At 44.0% G+C, this 22150-nt stretch overlaps 1 protein-coding gene across 2 annotated transcripts; it reads right to left on the bottom strand.

The window, feature by feature from the left end:
* Positions 1–1611: 1611 nt before the first annotated feature.
* On the bottom strand, positions 1612–13139 carry LOC140853705 (uncharacterized). Of its 2 annotated transcripts, none has more exons than XM_073248546.1 (9): positions 13000–13139; positions 8648–8729; positions 8462–8529; positions 5898–5995; positions 5431–5567; positions 4882–4949; positions 2565–2628; positions 1903–1971; positions 1612–1831 (listed from the first exon to the last, which is right to left on the bottom strand). In XM_073248546.1, the coding sequence occupies exons 1-8, from the start codon at positions 13008–13010 to the stop codon at positions 1954–1956; spliced, it is 546 nt and encodes a 181-aa protein (XP_073104647.1). In that variant the 5' UTR covers positions 13011–13139; the 3' UTR covers positions 1612–1831; positions 1903–1953. The 2 variants fall into 2 exon arrangements, with proteins under 2 accessions (XP_073104647.1, XP_073104648.1); XM_073248547.1 differs by having other exon boundaries at positions 1612–1820.
* Positions 13140–22150: the final 9011 nt, after the last annotated feature.

The following is a 22150-nucleotide window of genomic DNA, read 5'->3' as shown; positions in this document are numbered from 1 at the left end:
TCCATGTATTCCGATGAGGATAAAGCAAGGTTAAAAACATGGTGACGTGGGAACACCGTGTCCTGGGTATCATATTCCCTTTTTTTTTTTTTTTTTCGGTAGAAGTATCATTTTCCTTTGAACTTCTGTCTCGTGTACTCATCGTAACTACCAGCATTACATATTGGTTTTGAATAACGTGATTATACCATTATAATACAATTATAAGGATTTCGACCATCTTTCAATATAGTAGAGATAAGTAATATTAAAAAAATGGAATGATCATTATTTTCATTCTATGTTTCCCATTATAATAAATCATTATAAGATAACTAATGACTTAATGATGGTTTTTTTTATTTACTCTTTTTAGATAAAATAATTTTTTCAAAGTTTATTTATTTTCTCAAAATTTCTCCAAAAAAAATTGTATGATCTGAAAAAATATATTATTTTATCTAATAAGAAAATAAAAGAAAAGAAAACATGATTAAGACTTTGAAAACTTATATTTTGAGATAAATAATAGATATTTATAATAGAATAACTAGCATAAAACCTGCACATAGTGAGGTACAATTCTTTTTTTTTTTTTCAGCTATTCTTGTAGCGCAATATAACAATATAATAAATCATAATAAATTATAATAAATTGTAATAAATAGAAGATTTTGATAGCAAAATTTTATAGTACATCGAGCAATAAATTTTAATAATAGCTGAATATACCCTTAACACTGTCATTAATATTGACATCCACATCGTGCATAGAGAGTTCCCCATTAGTTAAAATTTGTTTAGTCTTTTATACAAAAAATTAAGGAATAAGACACTGAACTTAATTTTCAACATACCCTTCTCTCCTCTCATACACAGTATTAGACCCCCCACAAACAATTGTGCCTGGAGATGTGTTTGCAAAGTGGCTTTGTCCAAATTTGTGGGATGTTACAAAGAGGTTACCATCCCAGTTGAAGAGTTTTAGCAAGTTCTGGTAAGCTGGCCTCTCCATAAACACAGCATATAAAGAGTAGTCTCACAGAGTCGGAACACGATCAACATCCTCCGCAGCCCCCTCCCTTTTTGCCTCTATTTGGCAGTCTCCACTACATTAACCCTGAAGCTGTATTATTTCTCTAAACCGGTTTTCACAAAAGAACTACACGTTCTGATCCAACCATACCTTAAATGGTGGCAAGAGTATTTTTCGAAAGAGCATATACCATTATTCCAGGAAATCCAACAAGCAGAGGGTATACAAAGTAAAAATTTCTCTAAAACTCTTTCTTTTCAAACATCTAGTTTTTCATTTGTTTGTTTCATTAGAAAACTAAGAAACTTGACCAATTCTCTAAAAGCCTTTCAATTTTTATAGGAAAATCTTAGTTTCCCTTTTCCCCTTCTTTGAATTGTGCAAGCAATCAAGCAAGGCAATCATTTTTCTCTTTAATTTTGAGTATCAACAAACTAGTCTTTTACGTGCATCACTTGCAACATGGTTAAATAATCACTGGGGCATAGAGGTGTGACGATGGATTTGGATTTGCAAATTATAGAATACAAGCAGGTAAAAAACAAAAGAAAAAACTGTAATTGTTTCAAAAAAATAAATAGAAGACTCAAAAAGTAAAATGTCTATAAGCTGCATGGTCCATGCATTGATGAAATGAAAATAACCTTAAAACATGATAAAAATTGTACAACACAGCATCATCTGCATTATAACAAAACTGAAAAATTTGGAAACCATATTTTATCTCGTGGTGGTGGCTCCTTGAAGCAGTTGTCAAACTTCATTTTCCTCGCTCATCAAACCCCTTCCTTTACGGCAATAGTTCCTTTATCCATCCTAATCCATATGTTATTAATTATTCTTCCAATTGCTAGAAAATCAGCAAAAATGGCCTTCAAATAATTTACCTCTGAAAAATTCTTCTGAAGGCATTCTAACTTGTCCTCGGTGCGCATTACTCATTCTAAGCGCTCCATCTGCGGTCAGGAGATAATAATACATGGATGAAGAAGAGACCAAGAAAATGCTAAAATATAGGTTGGAATAAAATGAAGATCACGTGAGAATAAATGCCAAATGATGATACCAATGGGTCTGGTATATAAGAAACCATAACGCTTTGGCCCACAATTGCTATCCCAAGCTATCCCTCAATGACTAAAAAATGAGTATAAGAAGAAGATAAGATTATATGAATGCAAAGACTCTTCTCATATGGCCAGTAACAGCTAGCACTAAGACAAAAGTTGATTCTTGAGCCCCGCTTCCCCGGGTGAATGCAGATGTCCCAATAGAAAAGATGGAAAATTTTCCTGGTCAACGGTGCTAAGGGGTTACAGATGAACTAGACAGCCAAGTGTAAGCACTGGATGCAGATCTGGAAGACTGAAATGCTATTTTATCTCACAAAAATTATGCCAACATAATTGCAGAAATCAGCTTTCTGAAGTGCTTGGGTATCATAATTTTCTAGGCTTGTTCATAACAAAAATAAATATTCTCTATGTCTATTTTAATAGCAAGGATGAAACCCAACAAACGGCTTTATCGGAACATAAAGAATGAATACCTTCCAAAGGCCATCATTTAAATAGTGCATATTATCAACTCCAATTCCTTTGTTGATAGAGCTACTGCAGCAACAACAGAGTACATCATTCAACACAAGGTACGTGAAAAAGAAAAAGGAAGAAAGATAACAAAATGCGAAAATAACCTATTTTTTCTGCTTGACATACTGTTTGATGCCAATGTATCATTTAAAACAAAGAGAGGCATGCATACCAGGGACACAAACAAGTTCACAATGGAAATTTTCAGTTATATAATGATGTGACTGTTTATACAATTACAATTGGGATAAGAAAAATAAGGGCACCTTTAAGTGCATTCTTTTAGCGTTGGACATGAAAACATAATCATTTGATCATACATACTTTGCAAGATTGTAAAGAACCCAATTACATTTAAAAGCACTAGTACTTAGGAAGATGCCATAAACCCACCCAACACCCCATCTCAACTCCCACCCACCCACAGTGCACGCATGCACGTGCGCGCAAAGGAGGGAGGGAGAGAGAGATAGAGAGAGAGAGAGAGAGAGAGAGAGTAGTGTTCCATGCAACAACATATCTTCTCTTTCTCCTCTATGCAAAATTTGAACCACATTTTACCATGCAGTACAACTCAGTGGTTAGGTATCCATAAGTCATGCTTCTGCAATGACTCAATATAGAATCCTTAGTATCACAGTCAATTTATGAATGCAGTTCCTAGGCTGCACCGCATTAGCTTTATGGTTATTACAAACAGCTAGGCTGTGTATAGGCTGAATAGGCAGCCTGCTTAACAAGACCCAACCACATTACTTAGCATAATGCATCTAACTCTTCCGCTAGCTCATGCGAGCATTCTGAATTCAGTCGATGGCAAGATTCTCCATCTTGGCATGGGACTCATACTAGTACCATCATATTACAGTGTCGGTATGTAATTTGGTACAGTACGAGAGAGCAAACCAAATGTCAGTATGGTATGAGACTGTATACCGGTTCGATACTAATACAGTATAGTACTGACTAGTATGGCAAATATTGGTTAATAGTTTGGGCCAGATGCTGATATTGTTAATACCATTAATCTGTTAAAACTGTCACAGCTGTTAGGTTACTTAGGTATTAACTAGTAGGTGGTAATTGTCATTTACTATATTTATTAATATTGCTACTGTTAACATTTTAATTACTATGCATGTGTTTGCATATGCCCCTGCATGGGCATATGCATATGTGCCATGCAGCCCCTTGACAACCTGGATACTGTAGCCGCCTTTCAAAACAACATCAATTATTGTTATGACGTTTGTTTTTCATTACTGTTTCCATCCTTCAAGTGGTTTTCAAGTGAAGAACAGAAACATAACATGATTCCCTAGTTTGAGATCAAACCTACTGAAACTAGAGAAGATTTCATGCCAACATAGTGTTCACAGAACCTATGAAGCTGCTATTTTGAACAGGACACACCCCCAATGCCTACCAGCCTCGCGTGCACATCCCAAAGCATTATTGCTATCGGCAGTTTCAGTGAAGAGAAATTTTAGGATCTCTTTGCTAACCACTATTATAAATCAAGAAGGAAACAACTGAATGACCTCTTCTTCATGGTAGTTTTCCTACATTATTGGGACAAAACATTTGAGAATACAATCAACAACCTTATCGCTTCAAGATTTATATGTAGAAGCAACCTGTTCACCAGTTTAACCTTAGCGATCCTTGGGAAACTTGCGAGAAGTAAAATTAAAGTATTATTCAGGCCAAGCAAAAGCATATATCAAGAATTAAAATCAAGAACCACTTGTCCATGGTCAAGTAGCCCAAACAACACAAATAGTTCTTCCATTAATCTCATCCATCATCCACAAACAAAAGAAACATTGTTCTTCCTAATTTAGAAAATATAGGTTTCCTGATGAAGGAATCTACCATTTTTATCAACATCTTCGATCAATTTCTTACCCTGTATACTAGTAATCACTTATACAGCCTTTTTTAGTATAAGGGAAATAGTGTAACTTATAAAACAATAGAAGTAAATCAACTAAGGAACATTTAACCATAAATTTCCATCTTTGCAATTGCAAACTATCACTTGATATAGCTTAAACTATAAGAGGAGCTTATATAAGTGGCCTTTATTTATAGAAGATTAGACATTGATCATGAATTTGAAATTGGTGACAAAATGAAAAATTATAAAAAAAGATTGTCACCTTTAAATATATATCTAAATAATTAGCAGATGATATGTAATTGATCAATGGAACCTCAAAATATATTACAACTACTTCAAGGAAAAAAGATCCAATGTAAGATAAAACTTACATATCTTTTGCTGACATTTTTGTATATCCAATTGCCAAAGCATGTTGTTTTCCTTCAGCCATTATGGCCTGAAAATAATGAAGCTACAGAAATCAGCCATTATTCCCTACATCACAAGCACACAGAAATATTACTTGTACAAAAGCAACATGTAATAAGGAAGTATTTTAAAGAATGCTTGACTACTTTAATCTAAACACAATGTAAGTTGTAACAGTAAGCACTCAACCAGATCCGATTGGTTGATATGCTACGTAAATGCTTCCTAAGGTGGCGATAATGCAGAATTTACAGTCACTGAACAGTTGTACTTGATGGCAATTTGTTCTGTGGCTACTACATGATATAGCCTAGCAAAACTGAACAGTTGAACTTGATGCCAATTTGTTCTATGGCTGCACAAACTCACAAAGTAGCCTACCTGCTGATGTATCTAGTGGACCAGTTCAACCTTAATTGTTGAAGTCATAGAAACTAAATTTTACATTTTATAATTACAATATAAATATAAATCAACTTTTGCTATGAGTTGTAAGGGATAATTTGTACCACAGGGGTTTCCTCCAATACTTCATCATCCAAAGCACCACCAGGCGACGTCAGACCAGGACACATAATGTTAGCACCAGAAAGGACAAATTTGATCGCACCCCTGTCCACTTGAAACTTTTTCATTATATCTGGATCTGAGAGAGCATAAGAGAATGGATGAGAACCTAAAGACTTACAGGGTTAGACTATTATTCAATATTAAGGCATCAGTTTGACCCAGAATGCAACTTTTAGTGATCACATCTCCAATGGGGAATATACAGCACTCTGTTTGCCACTCGGCCAACCCATCAACACTCATATTTGTAACCCAATTGGCCCGTAATTCTTTAACAAGGTCACAATAAATGAGAAAAATTAAAATCATAAAACAAATGATAGCCTATATATTACAAAGCTTGGAAACTAACCTTACATGAAACAAATGAATTATAAGAAGAATAAGAGCCAAGGAGATATTTTACATTGATGAAGTAGCCTCAATGTTGGCATGTAAGGACCATCTCGAACATTGAAAAATAGTGGTACATTGTTCATCACCACAAGATTGAGATGATTTTGGCTAAATAAAGAGAAAAATGTGTTAATCAAGGTGTCCAGTTTACTAGTGGATCTACTTTCATCATTTCATACATGTACAACTACAAAACAAGTAGCTAAACAAAATTGATGAGAATGAGTTGGCATTTTCAGTAAGAAATCTTATGAAATTTAATGATCTAAAAATCAATGCTTTAGGATGCCAAGAAAAGTACCAAATGGTTCAACGGACAATTGTTAATGCTTTACATGAAATTCTACAGCATACATTATGGACCAGTAACATGACAATCATGGAAGATATATGGGATAACATAAAACAAACTCCAAAATAACTTATATATTGCAAAACAAATCTACTCAGAAATCCATGTTAAAAGGGAAATCCTCCTTATATCACTGCCACATGTGCAACATTAATTTGATCTTATTACACCTCATGCTTATCTGATCTTATTCCTAATCTGAAACCTCCTTGCTTAAAGGAAAAACTTTATGCTGCTTTGTTTCTCTATGTAAGCACCAATGATCTAGATTCGAACATGACTTCTACTAATATTGGAAAAGAGCTACATATAAGTTGCACATATACTACTTGCAAAGACAAACCTAATCTGTAATAGCCCTCCTGTACTTAAAGACATATAACTGGACATGTAAGATTGAAATATGAACCTTCTCTTAATGTGCTAAATACTGAATCATACTCAGTGATATGCCTTAGAGACCATCTATAAGATTTTTTTTTTTTTTTTGAATTACTTTCATCAGCGTGGTTTCAAATATAATTAGCAAAGAAAGGTTCTGTTCAAGGATTTAAGTGCTAGTATACAAGATTGTAGTAGTTGGCAAGCAAAGCACATGTAACAAACAAAATCGCAGAAGCAATAAAAAATAATAAAAAATCGATTAGTAGGTGTTGTTGGGACCAGTTTTGGGTACCAAGCATGCACTTGCACACTCTGGCATTTGAAACAGAAGTTTCATTCAACAGAGCCAATGTTAACATCAAGGAAGCACATAACATAATAAGCCACCCATTTTTTTGTCACCGCTTTTAAGTTTTTGCAGCTTTTAAGTTCACAATTGTGCTCGGCAAAGACTTTCATAAATTCAATTAATGCAATAGAACAATGATCATAATTTCCTTTTCTGAAGAATAGGAGGTTAGCTTGGATAACTCTTCCACTTGCTGTTTGGTGCGGAATATATGGGTTTGGACCATAAGCATGGGATCCAATACCATATACTTCTATTGATTCTCTTCGAAATAATTTTAAGGAGATGGAAGATTACTTACTCAAGGCTAGTTTCATCCAGATGCACCTTGTCGCTGCCCTCAGATTGCAGGAATCTAGATCTCTTCTACTTTGTTTTGAACAATGTAATACTCATTTGCTTATGCATGAAAGGAAAGGCTTGGTTTGCAAATGGAGACTCAGATGGAAAAGATATTACAACATACTTAAAGGAGCTCCACACTGTAGGGACAATGAAATGCATTTGCATCGATAGACAATGCCGGTAAATAAAGACAACTTTGCAAATGAAAGAAGAAAAGGCAGATGCGCTAATAAGCACTCACATTGTACAGAAAACTGACAATGGAGTCAGGTTAAATTGATTAACTAGCCTCTGGATTTGATATACGGTGTTCACATACAAAAAATAATAGTCAACTAGATAGAAGAATGATGATACCAGTTAGCATGAAAAATGTTGATAGCATCAAATTTATGGGTTAAAGAATAAAGTTATGGGAACAATAGGTTGGTCCATAAGCAGAAAAGATCTTCAGAAATCAACATAGCATCAAAAGGCAGCCATTGAAGCTTCTCACATGAAAAAGAACGCTTCCTCCTCATTAATCTATTGATTTAGAAAACAGACAACGGCATTAGTGAAGGAGCAGATCTAATTGCAAGAAATAATTGGGAAAGATGTAAGAGAATTTCTAGTTGCAGCATGCCACTAAAGGCACCCTTGATGCTGGAGCCATTTTACACCTCTTGCATGTGCATGACCGTACTCATGACATTGTAATATTACTGATCGTTTGCAGATGATTCAGCGTTATACAATGAGGCTAGCAGTGATGTATGCTAAACTTGGCAAGATAGAACACTTTGAAGCATGATAATTTGAAAACTAGTCAACTGAAAAACAGAATATATGTTGTTTTTCAGCTCGATAACTAAATGGATATAGTAAGTTTAAAAAATTGGTTGTTAGTTAGCAAGATCAAAGCTTTTTTAAATAGCTAACCAACCAATTCTCAACCTGATTTCCATTGTCATGCTCCAAGTTATAATATATAAAATGACTTCATCAATTCAAATTCAAGTACCAACATCCTTTTGTTAACATGATTAAACTACCACATAACAAACAGAGTTACCACCGACGTTATAAATGAATCATCAATGATCACTGATATATCTTATTTTTGAGGAATAGTACAAAATAATCGAGGAAAGATTGGACCGACCATTTTGCAACAATTAGAGGTGTTTTCTTTGGAAGGATGTCATCCAATAGAGGTTCAAGGCCAGGATACTGCAAAACAAGTGATCTCATCAATAATACAAACAAGAGTGAAATCTATTACTTCCATCTAATCAGAAGTGAGCTCTAAGTAAAAAGGAAAAAAATACTTTTCAGATGTAATACAAACCTCATCGGCAATACTTTGTCGAATCTTCCTCTGTACAGATGCCTTCACTTGGTTCTGTGCAGATATGTCTTCAAAGGAAAACCTTCAAACAGAAAGTAAAAGTTTGTTGCTAATCAATGACATACACTGAAAAATCAGAATTTTTTGCAAGAGAAGACATAATTGTGTAAGTATCAAAATCTTGCAATCCCTAAAGGAAAGATCCATAAAGTTAATTTCCACTTATAACAACAAAAAATTGTGCAATATTTATTTGGGTTTTCATTTTTGAATCTCGTTGAATCACTTTTTCCTGCAAGATAGTTCCAAACTCAATAATGAAAAGTAGTGGATAAACTGAAGTCTTCAAATATTTTACAGCCAAACTAAAACTGCAATCCAATAATGAATAAAAAGAAATAAAGACTGATGGGGAAAAAAAAAAAGGAAAGGGTGCATGGTCCCTTTTACTATGGATGATCCACATTCCAAATTATCCTTGCTATTACCTTGGAGTCTTAGACACTCCAAGCTTTTTTATGCTTGTAGAAACTATCTCCAAGAACTATCCTTACTATTACCTTGGGCTGCACCGAAAAAAAATCGGCATTCCGCTTCCCCCAGTCAACTTGATAAACTGGCCAAAATGGTTCTAATGGATCAAACATCTCCAAGCCAGCTTGGTTCGATTAACCCTCCCCCCCCCAGCTCGATTCAACTAAACCACCCCTTCCCCAGGCTCACTAAAAGGCCTCCCTTGCCCCCTTCATCTCACTCACAACCCTCGCCTCCCCCACGCTCGCAATAATTGACTATTTGCTCTCCCCTGCCAACATCAAAAGTACACACACCCCTTCTCCCTCTCTCACTCATGGAGTTAGGGTTAGGGCTTCAAGCCCTATCTCTCTTTCAAGCCCGCCATCCCTGACAACAAGGGCTTTTGAGCCCTCCCCCCTCCCTCTCCCTCTCCCTCTCCCTTCCTCTATGACTCTCTCTCTATTTTCCTCTCTCTCCTTCTCCATCTTCCCCACACTCTCCGACTTTCTATGTCAGTATGTCTCAAAACAACACAGTGTGGCCCATACCATACCGAATCGATCATCCGCTTGTACCCCCTCAAATGCCAATTTGACAAACCTTACTGCTATCAATACTCCATCTAAATTACTTTTGGCTCAATTATTCTAATTTATATATTTATTCCTTCCTGTTTGCACATAGATATGACTGGTTAAGTCCATAAATAAGTTGAAACTTACAAGCATGTACATTACACTATCTCATTCATCAAAAGAAAAGGTTCTTCATCATCATGTGGCACAAAGACATACCATAGCAATGAACGTCTTCGGATAATCCCTTGATGGCTTGATCACATTACCTTTATTGCTAACCTCATAGGCAACTTCTAAAGGAATGACAACATTATGATGGATCTCATCATAGGTTAAGGTAACATAAGAATATCTATTATGATCATGTTATCCTTTATAAGAACTATATTACAAAATCGGTGGCTCTAGAAAAGCTTCCTTTTGAGATGTGCTTAAAATATAAGCCTATTCATTGTAAGTTCCTCGCACCAACAAAAAAAAAAAGAAATGGTTAATGGTACAATCAACAAATAAATTTTTACTTAATTTTTTTAATCATTTTTTTCATTAAGATTTTATCATAAAGATCTATCAGATCTATCGAGTTGAAATAACTAAAAATTTCAAATTAAAATGATAATCATATTGAATCATCGGAACTATGTCGATATCTCATTTTGAATTCCTACCCATAATAGAGCTTTTGTAAATACATATATATCCATATGGCTCTAGTTATTGCATTCCTTTGTTTCAAACCATTCTTTCATTCAATTCTTCTTTCTTTTTCTTCTAGATACTATTCTTGAGTTCATGTCTTTTTTTCATTTCATTCAATCAAAAGACATGGAAGAAGATTGTTTTACCTTCCAGCTATTTGCATCCATGGGCACATTATGATTTGCATAACAGGATTCTACATTACCTCTTTATGAATATAAATCAAGGGAGAAAAAGAGGGTGGAGATGCAAGTATCAATGTCACAAGTAGAATGGAGAGGCAGACATCATCTCGAGATAGAACTTTTTATTGTCAAGCCTCTTGTTCATCCCCATACAAAAAGGTGCTTCATATCATAGTTTGCTAGAAGTTTTTCATAATCCCTTAGATTTTTTTTAATAAAAAAAATGTTGTGAATTGTATAGAATGCCAAGAATTAGCACCCCCAAAGAAAAGGGAACTCAGCAAGAGGCCACGACTAAATTACTAAATTAGCGCACATGTCTAATGGGTAAAGCCCTGAGGGGATGAATCTAACAAGAAGAATGAAGGCAAGGAGGAGACGATGTCAACTGAATAGTCAATCCATATAAGACATTACCCTTCAAGCTAAGATATCTCTGTTGCTTGGGGAAAAAAACAAAAAAAACAAAAATCAAATCTTACTTAAGACCTTATCTGTTTCACCATCTATTTTCAAAATGTTCTCATGTTCTTCTATTTCCAAATTCTTTATGGACACTATATGCTTTCATTTTTACCTCTCTTCTCTATATTTGGCAATGCAGCCTCTAGTCAAAAATCAAAGTTTCAAGTTCATAGTTAGTCATAGTGAAGCATTTAGCTATGTTAATCATCTGCCACCATATCAACAAGGTAAATTGAAGTTTAAAGTTATGTTTCGTACAACCACCTCCTACAATGACATATGTACATGACAGTCCACTTTGATTCCCCACTTGTCCAGATTCACGTACTAAAGATTTACCTCTAAAATTGATAGTTCAAACCAAGGACTAAAATATGTACTTTATGTGTTCAAATGACTATTTATCATTATTATGTAGGGCACTTCCATAAGTAAGAAAACCATAGTAATTTCACAATTAACTACTGCAGGCTTTCCACCATACTCTCTACAATAATCAGATTTTTTACCATTTAACCCAAGTATTGGATTCATCCTCATCAGTCACCTCACCACATAATGGATCACCAGCAAAGTAAATAAAGTAAGAGGCTTAAGATAATCTCTCAACAGGAATTAGGTCCATACCTCAACACACTAAAGAAATTGGTCCCCCTTTAAATGCCTGCTCAAACATGCCCAAAAATCTGCCCTCTCGCTTCTTACACCCCACCCCAGAAACAATTAACATATAATAATCTGTTCACCCACATAACTACCTATACTTGAAGTCAATTCTTTGTACTTCATACCCTAATCAGTCCTCTCAAATTATCCACATATTAAGCAACATAATTTTTAGTTAGTATGTTTAATAAATCTATCTCAAACAAGAATACAACATTCTGGATTGAAGAATCACCAGCATCTTTTCATGAATTAACTCCTCCCTCCTCATCCATGACTTCTCAGATTAACTACCACAAATCCAAAGTGCAGATCATTTGTGATATATCATGTATGCAGATCAATTTTTTAAAGTTCTCCCCATGCCAATTTTCTTACCATATCTGCAACACACGATATCACTTTTCTGCCTCCTGGTCTCATTCAAAGAAATGGCTTTCTTTTGACATCAAATTCACAAATTTCTTCTAAGATCTCAAATAACTCACATTGGAACCCTCATCCCTATACTGACAACAGCTGTACACCTTTAATCCACACTGCTACTCCAAATACTCCAGTTCCAAGTTCTCTAGCTATGTTCCCTCAGAACAAAATGGTCCCTTGAACAAGATAAACAATCTTATATCATATAATTGCCAGCAAAAACGGATAAAAATACAAGATTTGACATTCTATCATTCTATCACCTGCTGATCTACAACATAACGAAATATTGACTGAGGCATCTTGTAGTCCAGTGCTGATATTTATTCACATTGCAAGCAATCCAAACTCTATCCTATAAATAATATCTCACAAAATAACTGAAATCTGTTTTTTAACTAAAACTACACTTGAAACTAACTCGCTACAACAATTCCCAGTGAATACCGGGTCCAATTTCTTAAGTTGTGCTACCAACATCCAACTCCCACAGTCCAATCTTGCAAAGGAATTGAATAAATATTTCTCTGTCGAGGGATTCTATGCATACATGACAGAAAAACTAAATAGATGAAAAAGAATCAGGATTTGAAACCCTAAAACCGTTTGCATTTGAGTTTTAACTTTAAAGAAAACCCTGAGCAAATTAATTGGCCAGCAGAAACATAATTAGAAGAATCAGCATAGATTACCCAATATACGGTAAAAAAAGATATGAAAATAATTAAAAAAGAAAATAAATATCGTTTATGTTTTTTTGAGATGATTTTGTTAGAAGAAAAAATGCCCTAAAAATCTTAAGAAAGAGGGTGCTCACTTTTTAAACATATCGGAACAAGGAGGAGGGAACGAGAGATCGAGGGATCCAAAAGGACAACAGCGAAGTCTTCGCGCAAAGTGGTTCGGAAAGCAAGACGACGATGGGTGTCGAAGAGATGGTCCGTCCGGCGAGGTCGCGTGGCGATTAAGCCGATGGGATCGCAATGGACTTATTTCGCGGTCGGAAGGGCACGTGCGACGTTGGATGGGCCAGTTGTCACGTGAACGCCCAACAAATTTTATTTTATCATAATTTTGTTTTATCGTGTTTTTAAATTATCAACTAGCGACGCACGTGTAGAAAAAATAGAGGCATCACCATCCATACCCCCCTTTGATCTTGAAAAAACCATCCCAAGCATCCAATAAAATTTAAGATAGATTTAAAATTTATTTTTTTAATATTTCATACTCAATCTCAATTATAATATATATATAATTTTAAAATATATATATAATGAGCGAACTCTAATTTCAAATATCTAACTAAGCTCCAAAACCTATCAATTCCAAACACCAAGAATATTTAACCACTACTTTTAATAAAGCTCCAAAATTCATACATATTTAGATTCTTTGCTAAATTATTTATATCAATTTTTTTTGATATTATTTTATTATTATTATTATTATTTTTAATATCGATTTTGGTATCTATCTGACCTGAATAAAGTGGTCTATATAAAGATTAATCGGGCAAGTTAGGTATCCAATGAATTTACCATTCCTTAATAGATGAGTTTGAAATTTTTGAATAAATTATTAATCAAGATATATTTGAGTAGTAAGATTTTAAATAGATTAGGGTACATGCGAGATAAATTTTATGGATACTCTAATCATTGTCATTTTTAATTGTTTCCTCTTTTTTTTTTGTATTGAAAAGTGGGAATCAATTAGACTATTGGTTATTGATAAATATACATTTAAAGTTACCTTAACCAAAATATATTTAACAAAAATAAAATTTAATTTTTTAGGTGATGTTGGGTATAAAATACCCACAGCCGGAACCCTCAACGGAATCGACATCAGCAAGTGCAGCTCCGCCCGGACTCCTACAGGAGCCGGGCTCCACCGCCATCAGCAAGTGCAGCTCCGCCCGGACTCCTACGGGAGCCGGGCTCCACCGACGACATCAGTGCAGCTCCGCCCGGACTCCTACGGGAGCCAGGCTCCACCGCCATCAGCAAGTGCAGCTCCGCCCGGACTCCTACGGGAGCCGGGCTCCACCGACGACATCAGTGCAGCTCCGCCCGGACTCCTACGGGAGCCGGGCTCCACCGCCGACAGCAAGTGCAGCTCCGTCCGGACTCCTACGGGAGCCGGGCTCCACCGCCATCAGCAAGTGCAGCTCCGCCCGGACTCCTACGGGAGCCGGGCTCCACCGACGACATCAGTGCAGCTCCGCCCGGACTCCTACGGGAGCCGGGCTCCACCGCCGACAGCAAGTGCAGCTCCGCCCGGACTCCTACGGGAGCCGGGCTCCACCGCCGACAGTAAGTGCAGCTCCGCCCGGACTCCTACGGGAGCCGGGCTCCACCGCCATCAGCAAGTGCAGCTCCGCCCGGACTCCTACGGGAGCCGGGCTCCACCGACGACATCAGTGCAGCTCCGCCCGGACTCCTACGGGAGCCGGGCTCCACCGCCATCAGTAAGTGCAGCTCCGCCCGGACTCCTACGGGAGCCGGGCTCCACCGCCATCAGCAAGTGCAGCTCCGCCCGGACTCCTACGGGAGCCGGGCTCCACCGACGACATCAGTGCAGCTCCGCCCGGACTCCTACGGGAGCCGGACTCCACCGCCATCAGCAAGTGCAGCTCCGTCCGGACTCCTACGGGAGCCGGGCTCCACTGACGACATCAGTGCAGCTCCGCCCAGACTCCTACGGGAGCCGGGCTCCACCGCCGACAGCAAGTGCAGCTCCACCCGGACTCCTACAGGAGCCGGGCTCCACCGCCGACAGCAAGTGCAGCTCCGCCCGGACTCCTACGAAAGTCGGGCTCCATCGACGACATCAGCGCAGCTCCGCCCGGACTCCTACGGGAGCCGGACTCCGCCGCCAACATCAGAACAGCTCCGCCCGGACTCCTACGGGAGCCGGGCTCCGCTCTCAGTATCAACTGATGGTAAGCTCCATCCGGACTCCTACCAGAGCCAGACTTCTCCCTTAATTTCGATTGCAGTGCAGCTCCGCCCGGACTCCTACGGGAGCCGGGCTCCACCGCCGACAGCAAGTGCAGCTCCGACCGGACTCCTACGAGAGCCGGGCTCCACCCACAACTTCAGCACCGAGGGGGTTCCGCCAGGACTCCCCCAGGAGTCGGGCTCCGCTCACGACCCCTACCGCCAGGAGGACCTCACCCGGACCTCAACAGAAATCGGGCTCCGCCCGTTGCCGAGCTTCAATCGACAGATCCACGCTCCCTGACAGGCCCTCAAAACGGCCACGACCCTGCTCCACTTCCTGTGGCGGACTCCGCGCAGTACCATCATTCCCTGACAGGCCGCAGTAACCATAGCCACCCTGCTCCACTTCCTGTGGCGGACTCCGCACAGCTCCATTATCCCCTGACAGGCCACAGTGACGGCCACGAACCTGCTCCACCTCCTGCAACGGATACCATGCGATTCTCCTGTCCGCTGACAACGGACGCTGCTCCACCCCTCATAACAGATTCCACGTGGCGGGTCGAGGTGATGACCACGTGTCCACTCCATTATCTTTCGCAATCAATTCCCCTGACCATGGGCGGCCCACTGCCAGGCGGTTACAAATGTCGCCATCAATACGTTGCCTCCTCCGCCTATAAAAGGGGGATCCAGATACGTTATTCTTTAAGCTCATTCTTCCTTATCTCAAAACTCTGCTAAATTCTCCGTTCGAGCACTCCATTCTTGTTGAGGCAGAGAACTGACTTGAGCGTCGGAGGGTCTTGCCGGAGCAACCCCACCTCCGGTTTAGACTTCCCTTGCAGGTCCCGGTGGCGACCGCGGCTTCCCCGACTCCAGCTTCTCCGACGCAAGCGGATTTTTGCACTAACAGGATTGGCGTTAGAGGAAGGGCCCCTATGTCTTCGCAGCACCCTTGTTCTTGAAGGAGTGTTCAACGAAACTGCCTCCGACCGTCTCTCCGTCATCCACTCCTAATCCTCCCCCGCGAGATCGACACCCGATGCCTCCGCGCAGGGCGTCCACCCGGCGGTCCACGGCCTCCGCGGCCAGATCTCAGGCTCCGGCCTCCCCTCCCGTTTCTCAGCCAGCTCCTCCTCCCCCTCCGGCGACGGCGGTCGGCGCGGAGCAGTTTGACTTGCTGGCGCAGCAGGTCAAAGGCCTCGTCGAGGCCGTACAGGCAATGCAGCAGCAGCCACCGCAGGCGTCGGCGCATCCGGAGGGGGCATCTCCGGAATGCCAGAACCCGGCGGTGGGGCGGGCCACCTGGGCCAGCCGCCCCGTCCTTCCCGGGAAGGCGAATCCGAGGGTAGAGAGCCCTCAATCGGACCACGACTCCACCCTTGGGAGATTCCTGCCCCCGTTCTACCAAAGGACCCTCGAGACTCGAAGTCGAGAGGATTTCCTGGACCGGAGGCTCCAGGAGATGAACCGGCGGATCGAAGAACTCCGCCACGCGCCTCCCGCTTATGGTGAGGATATTTGCACTGACCCTCCCTTCTCCCAAATGATTATGCAGGAACCGATCCCGCCAAATTTCAAGCTCCCCCAGTTTGAAAGCTACGACGGGACGTCGGACCCGGTGGACCATCTGGAGGCCTTCAGAACGATGATGCTGCTTCATGGTGCTCCCGACGCCATCTTGTGCCGGGCTTTCCCGTCTACTTTGAAGGGAGCAGCAAGGAACTGGTACTCGGCTCTAAAGTCGGGTACCATATTCTCCTTCGATCAAATGAGCCACCAATTCGTGGCCCATTTTGTCAGCAGCCGGCGTCCCCGGAAAGGTTCGGAGTCCCTCATCAACATCAAGCAGAGGGAAGGGGAGTCCATCCGGGCCTACGTCAACCGCTTCAACATCACGGCGTTGGAGGTCCGAAACTTGGACCAGTCAGTCGCCATGGCCGCCCTGAAAGGTGGCCTTCAGAAGAACAATCTCTTGTACTCCATGGAGAAGAAGTACCCCAGGGATTTTGCTGATCTGCTGGCTCGGACTGAAGGATACGTCCGAGCGGAAGAGGCCTTCAAAATGAAGGATGAAGAGACTGCGAGGGAGCGTCAGGCGGGAGATTCTAGTAAGCTCGCAGTCGAGAAGAGGCCAAAGGAAGCCCGGCCTCGCTCCCGATCCCCTCCTGGACATAAGCGCGCCCATACTCCCCCAGGGCGCGCAGGCAGAGAAGCCCGGACAACAGGTTTCGACGGGGTTCCCCGCCAGGGAAGTTCCGCAACTACGCCCCCCTCAACGCCTCGAAGGCCCAGGTGCTGATGGAGGTCAGGGAGCAGCTCCCTAGGCCAGAGAGGATGCGCACGCACCCCGGGAAGCGCAACCCCAACAAGTTCTGCCTCTACCACCGCGACCACGGCCATGACACCGAAGAATGCATCCAGCTCCAGGACGAGATCGAGGAGCTCATCCGGCGAGGTCGACTCGACAGGTTCATCCACCGCAGGCCTGAGGGTAGGGGAGACCGGCCAAGAGCCCTCCCACCGCCCGAACCGCAGAAAAGGGAGGAGCAGCCCGGGGACCGGCCTCCTATCGGGACCATCGACTCCATCGCCGGAGGGCCTCAAGAAGGAGCGGGAGAACTGTAAATGTATCACTTACTATTTCATTTTGAATCTACTCTTCTTTCTAGCTAACGTGCCCCTCCTACTTAACCTGGATGTATTATGACTGAATATGACCCCTCCAAAAACAACGGCCATGTCGGGAACAGGAGGAGGACCTCGTCCTGACATGAGCAAAGTCAAAGGCCCGATTCTTTTAGACCGGATGGGGGGAGAGGCCTTACAACGCCCTAATGTGCCCCACAGCCCTGTTAGGGACAGGAGGAGAACCTCGCCCTAACTTGAGCAAAGTCAAAGGCTCGGTTCTTTTAGACCGGATGGGGGGAGAGGCCTTACAACGCCCTAATATGCCCCCACAGCCCTGTTAGGGACAGGAGGAGAACCTCGCCCTAACTTGAGCAAAGTCGAAGGCCCGGTTCTTTTAGACCGGATGGGGGGAGAGGCCTTACAATGCCCTAATGTGCCCCCACAGCCCTGTTAGGGACAGGAGGAGAACCTCGCCCTAACTTGAGCAAAGTCAAAGGCCCGGTTCTTTTAGACCGGATGGGGGGAGAGGCCTTGCGACGCCCTAATGTGCCCCCACAGCCCTGTCAGGAACAGGAGGAGAACCTCATCCTGACATGAGCAAAATGGAAGGCCCGGACTCCTGTGGGAGCCGGGTCCCTACGCCAAAGGAGACTTCACCCAGACTCCTACGGGAGCCGGGTTCCGCCGCCAAGGAGACTTCACCCGGACTCCTACGGGAGCCGGGTTCCGCCGCCAAAAGGACTTCACCCGGACTCCTACGGGAGCCGGGTTCCGCCGCCAAGAAGGCTTCACCCAGACTCCTATGGGAGTCGGGTTCCGCTGCCAAGGAGACTTCACCCGGACTCCTACGGGAGCCGGGTTCCGCCGCCAAAAGGACTTCACCCGGACTCCTACGGGAGCCGGGTCCCGCCACAAAGAAGGCCTCACCCGGACTCCTACGGGAGCCAGGTTCCGCCGCCAAGGAGACTCCACCCGGACTCCTACGGGAGCCGGGTTCCGCCGCCAAAAGGACTTCACCCGGACTCCTACGGGAGCCGGGTCCCGCCGCAAAGAAGGTTTCACCCGGACTCCTACGGAAGCCGGGTTCCTACGACAAGGAAGACTTCGCCCGGACTCCCGCGGAAGCCGGGCTCCATCCTGCAGCAGGGGTTAATAATGGCGGCGAAACTCGGCCACACGACAAGGACGGATGAAAGGGAAGAGCCCTCCCCCCCCGCGATGACAAGTCGAACGACAGGAGAAGGTCAACAGACAACAACATCATGTTATGCGTGGACGAGGTAACGCAAAGCACTTTTTCCATTTCCCATATGCATACTATAGGGCCAGGACGACCAGGGAAAGAAGAGCAAAACGACAAAAAAAAAGGGGGGTGATTACATGAAGACAAAAGAACTCTAAGGAGGCCCTGCTCCCTCCGACCTAGGGTTATCACTCCCATCCCTCGACCAGGACTGCCTCAGGCTCTCCACTGCTTCTTCTAGTTCTTCTTTCTTCCGCAGCGTATCCTGGAGCGCCTGACGAAGTCGCCGACTTTCAGCCTCCGCTTCCCGACGCTGCTTCCGCACAACTTCGGACTCCGCCTCTGCGTCCGCGACGGCCCTTCGCTCAAGCGCCAGTTGGATGCTCACTTGTTGAAGCTCGGCTGTCTTCTCCCCAAGGAAGACAGAAATCCCCTCGATAGTGCCCCTCAGGGCTAGGAGCTCTTCGGCATCTTGGGCGTTGGCAAGCTGTGCCCTAGTAACCAACTGCCTCTGGAGACGAACGACCTCGTCCGCCGCTTGACGGAATCTCCCTTTGTACTCTTCTACCTGCCGGCGCCAGTTGGCCCGCTGCACATCATGGCTCATCTCAGCATCCTGAAGCTGCTTCTGGAGGTCAGAGACCTTTTGTGACCATATCTGCTCATCCCGCGCCGTGAGCCGGGATGAGTTCCCTTCCAGCTGGCCGATCCTCCTCTTCGCAGCTGACAGCTCCACCTTAAGGGCGCTGATCCTGGCTTCTTGAGCCCAAGTTCGGTCGCTGGCGCTCTTCATGCATTCCTCGAGCTCCTTTGTGAAGTTCGCCTTCCTCCGGCTGTAGTCCATGATTGCCTTCACTTGGAGACTCCTGAAGTGGGCGGCCTCAGCGGCGGCCTCAGAATAGCATTTTTTCGACTTGCGGAGCTCGTCCTCCGACTTTTTCAACTTCTTCGTCAGGTGGAGGACCTCCTTTTTTAGCCGTTGGATAGCTGACTTCAGCGGGACCCCCAGGGGCAAGGGGAGTGCTTCGGCAGGACACTGCCATCGGAAGAAGCAAACGTCAAAGACCAACTCATTACAAGAAGAAAGGCAGAAAAGAAGGAGCAGGGGGAAGGAAGGGCCATCCACAATAAGAAGTTCGACTTTATTGATTAATTTTGAAGACAAGCGGAAAAGAAATATGGCGACAAAGGAAAGATACAAGATCGGAGGTCTCAGACCTCGGGGGCAGGGGGTGGAGAGCTCGGCGCGGGGGGTGCGACTGCGGTAGCGGCGGACGAAGGGGCGGCCTCGTCGTCAGACTCCTCCAAAAAGCCGAGATCAAGGTCGGGGTATCTACTGGCCACCCTCTCCCGGCAGAGCTCGAACCCCTTGGTAAACGCCTCCAGGCCGAACTGGACGTTCAGCTCCCTCATCTCCGCAGAGGCCTTGAACTCCTCCACCGCAAGGGTCCTGGCCTTCGAGACCAGAACCGGAGTTTGCTCGGCCAGATGGGCGACCTCGGCCTCCGCCTTCCTCGCCGACTCCTCCAAGCTTCGTCTCTCCTCCTCCCGGGCTCGTCTTTCCTCTTCCCGGTCTTGTCTCTCTCTCTCCAGGGCCTTCGGGAGGGCGGCCACCTCGGCCGTCTTCGCTTGAAGATGAGCAACCTCATCTTGGCAGCGCTCCTCCGCCCGAAGAAGGTCTCTTCTCATGCGGCCCGATGCCTCGACATAGGCGAAGAGCTGGTGCCCGATCTGCAAGGACAGATAGAGAATTACAACAAAGACCGAGCAACTGTGCAAATAAAAATTTGCTTACCTCAAAAAAAGACCCCAAAGTGTCTCAGGCCCGTTGCTCGGGATCGGCGCGGTCGATCCTCTCCACGACGTCGGACAGAATGCAACCATCGAGCAGCCGTCGGATCAGAGCCTTGTCGTTGAAGGGGTTCTCCGATCCCCCCTCGGAGCAGACGGACTCGTCTACAGTGGCTCGGTGGCTGCTCACCCTGCGGGCCACCGATTTCCTCCTCCTCCCCACGGCGGGCACCTCAGTGGGGCGAACCTCCAGAACAGGGACCCCAGTCGGCGGGCTCCTTGAGGAAGCCCGGGGGGCCGCTGGCTCGGCATCCGAAGGAATGTCGATGGCCGGGGTCACCTGGACAGGCGCGGTCAAGCTCGTCTCCTCCACCCTGGCCCTCTTCGCCGAACCGGAGGTCGTCGCGCCCTTCCTCTTCTGAGCTCTCATAGCCTTGGTGAGCATCCGCGTGGCTTCGGCATCCATTGCTAAAAAAAAAAAAACACACACAACAGGAAAAGAAAAGAAGAAAGAGAAAGCGGCACCGATCAGTCCAGAGTCAAAAAAAAAAAAAAAAAAGAGAAAAAAGAGAAAAAAGAAGAGAGAAGAAGAAGACAAGAAAAGGAAAGATATATACTTGTTGGATTCTGAGGGCTCAGGCCGATGTTGAAAAGAAGCTGCTCCCTCAGAAGGTTAGGAAGGGAAGGAGCGGGATAACTCAGAAGCTTCTGGGCAGCCTGGAGGTCGTCCTCTCCCAGGCTGGGAGCCCGGCCGACGGAATCCCTCAAAGACCCCCAAGGGGGCAGACCTAGTTCTAGGGTCGAGCAGTAGACAAAGAGAAATTTCCCCTTCCAGTTGTGAATCGAAGAAGGGGCGCCCTTCAGCAACCCCTTCTTACCGAACTGGAGGGAGAAGTACCACCAGTCCTTCGCGGAAGGATGGCGTTTGAAGGTGTAGAAATGCCTGAACAAGGAGAGGGATGGCTGGACCTCGGCTATATGGCAGAGAGAGAGAAATCCCATCAGAAACCTAAAGGAATTCGGGGCGACGGAAGCGAGAGAAATGTCTAAGAAACGAAAGAAGGCGGCAACAAAGGCAGGAAGCGGAAGCCGGAGTCCGGCACGGAATGCCTCCTGGTACAAACAAAAGCGACCAGGAGGAGGAGCGCTGGCCCGGTCAGAGGGGCCAGGAAGCTCCAGGTCATACTCCGAAGGAATCCCGTATCGAGCCCTTATCAGGAGGAGTTCGTCCGGAGTCGACGAACATGGAATGGCGCCCGGTGCGAAAACCGGACGAGGCCCCGCCCCGAACGCGGGTTCGTCCGCAAAAACGGGGGCCTGGGGGTTCGAAGCAGAAGAACTCCCAGAACTTA

Source organism: Elaeis guineensis, chromosome 14 (assembly GCF_000442705.2).
Source record: "Elaeis guineensis isolate ETL-2024a chromosome 14, EG11, whole genome shotgun sequence".
NCBI lineage: Eukaryota > Viridiplantae > Streptophyta > Magnoliopsida > Arecales > Arecaceae > Elaeis > Elaeis guineensis.
Note: the sequence above shows the minus strand (reverse complement) of the source record. Positions and strands in the feature narration are given on the sequence as shown.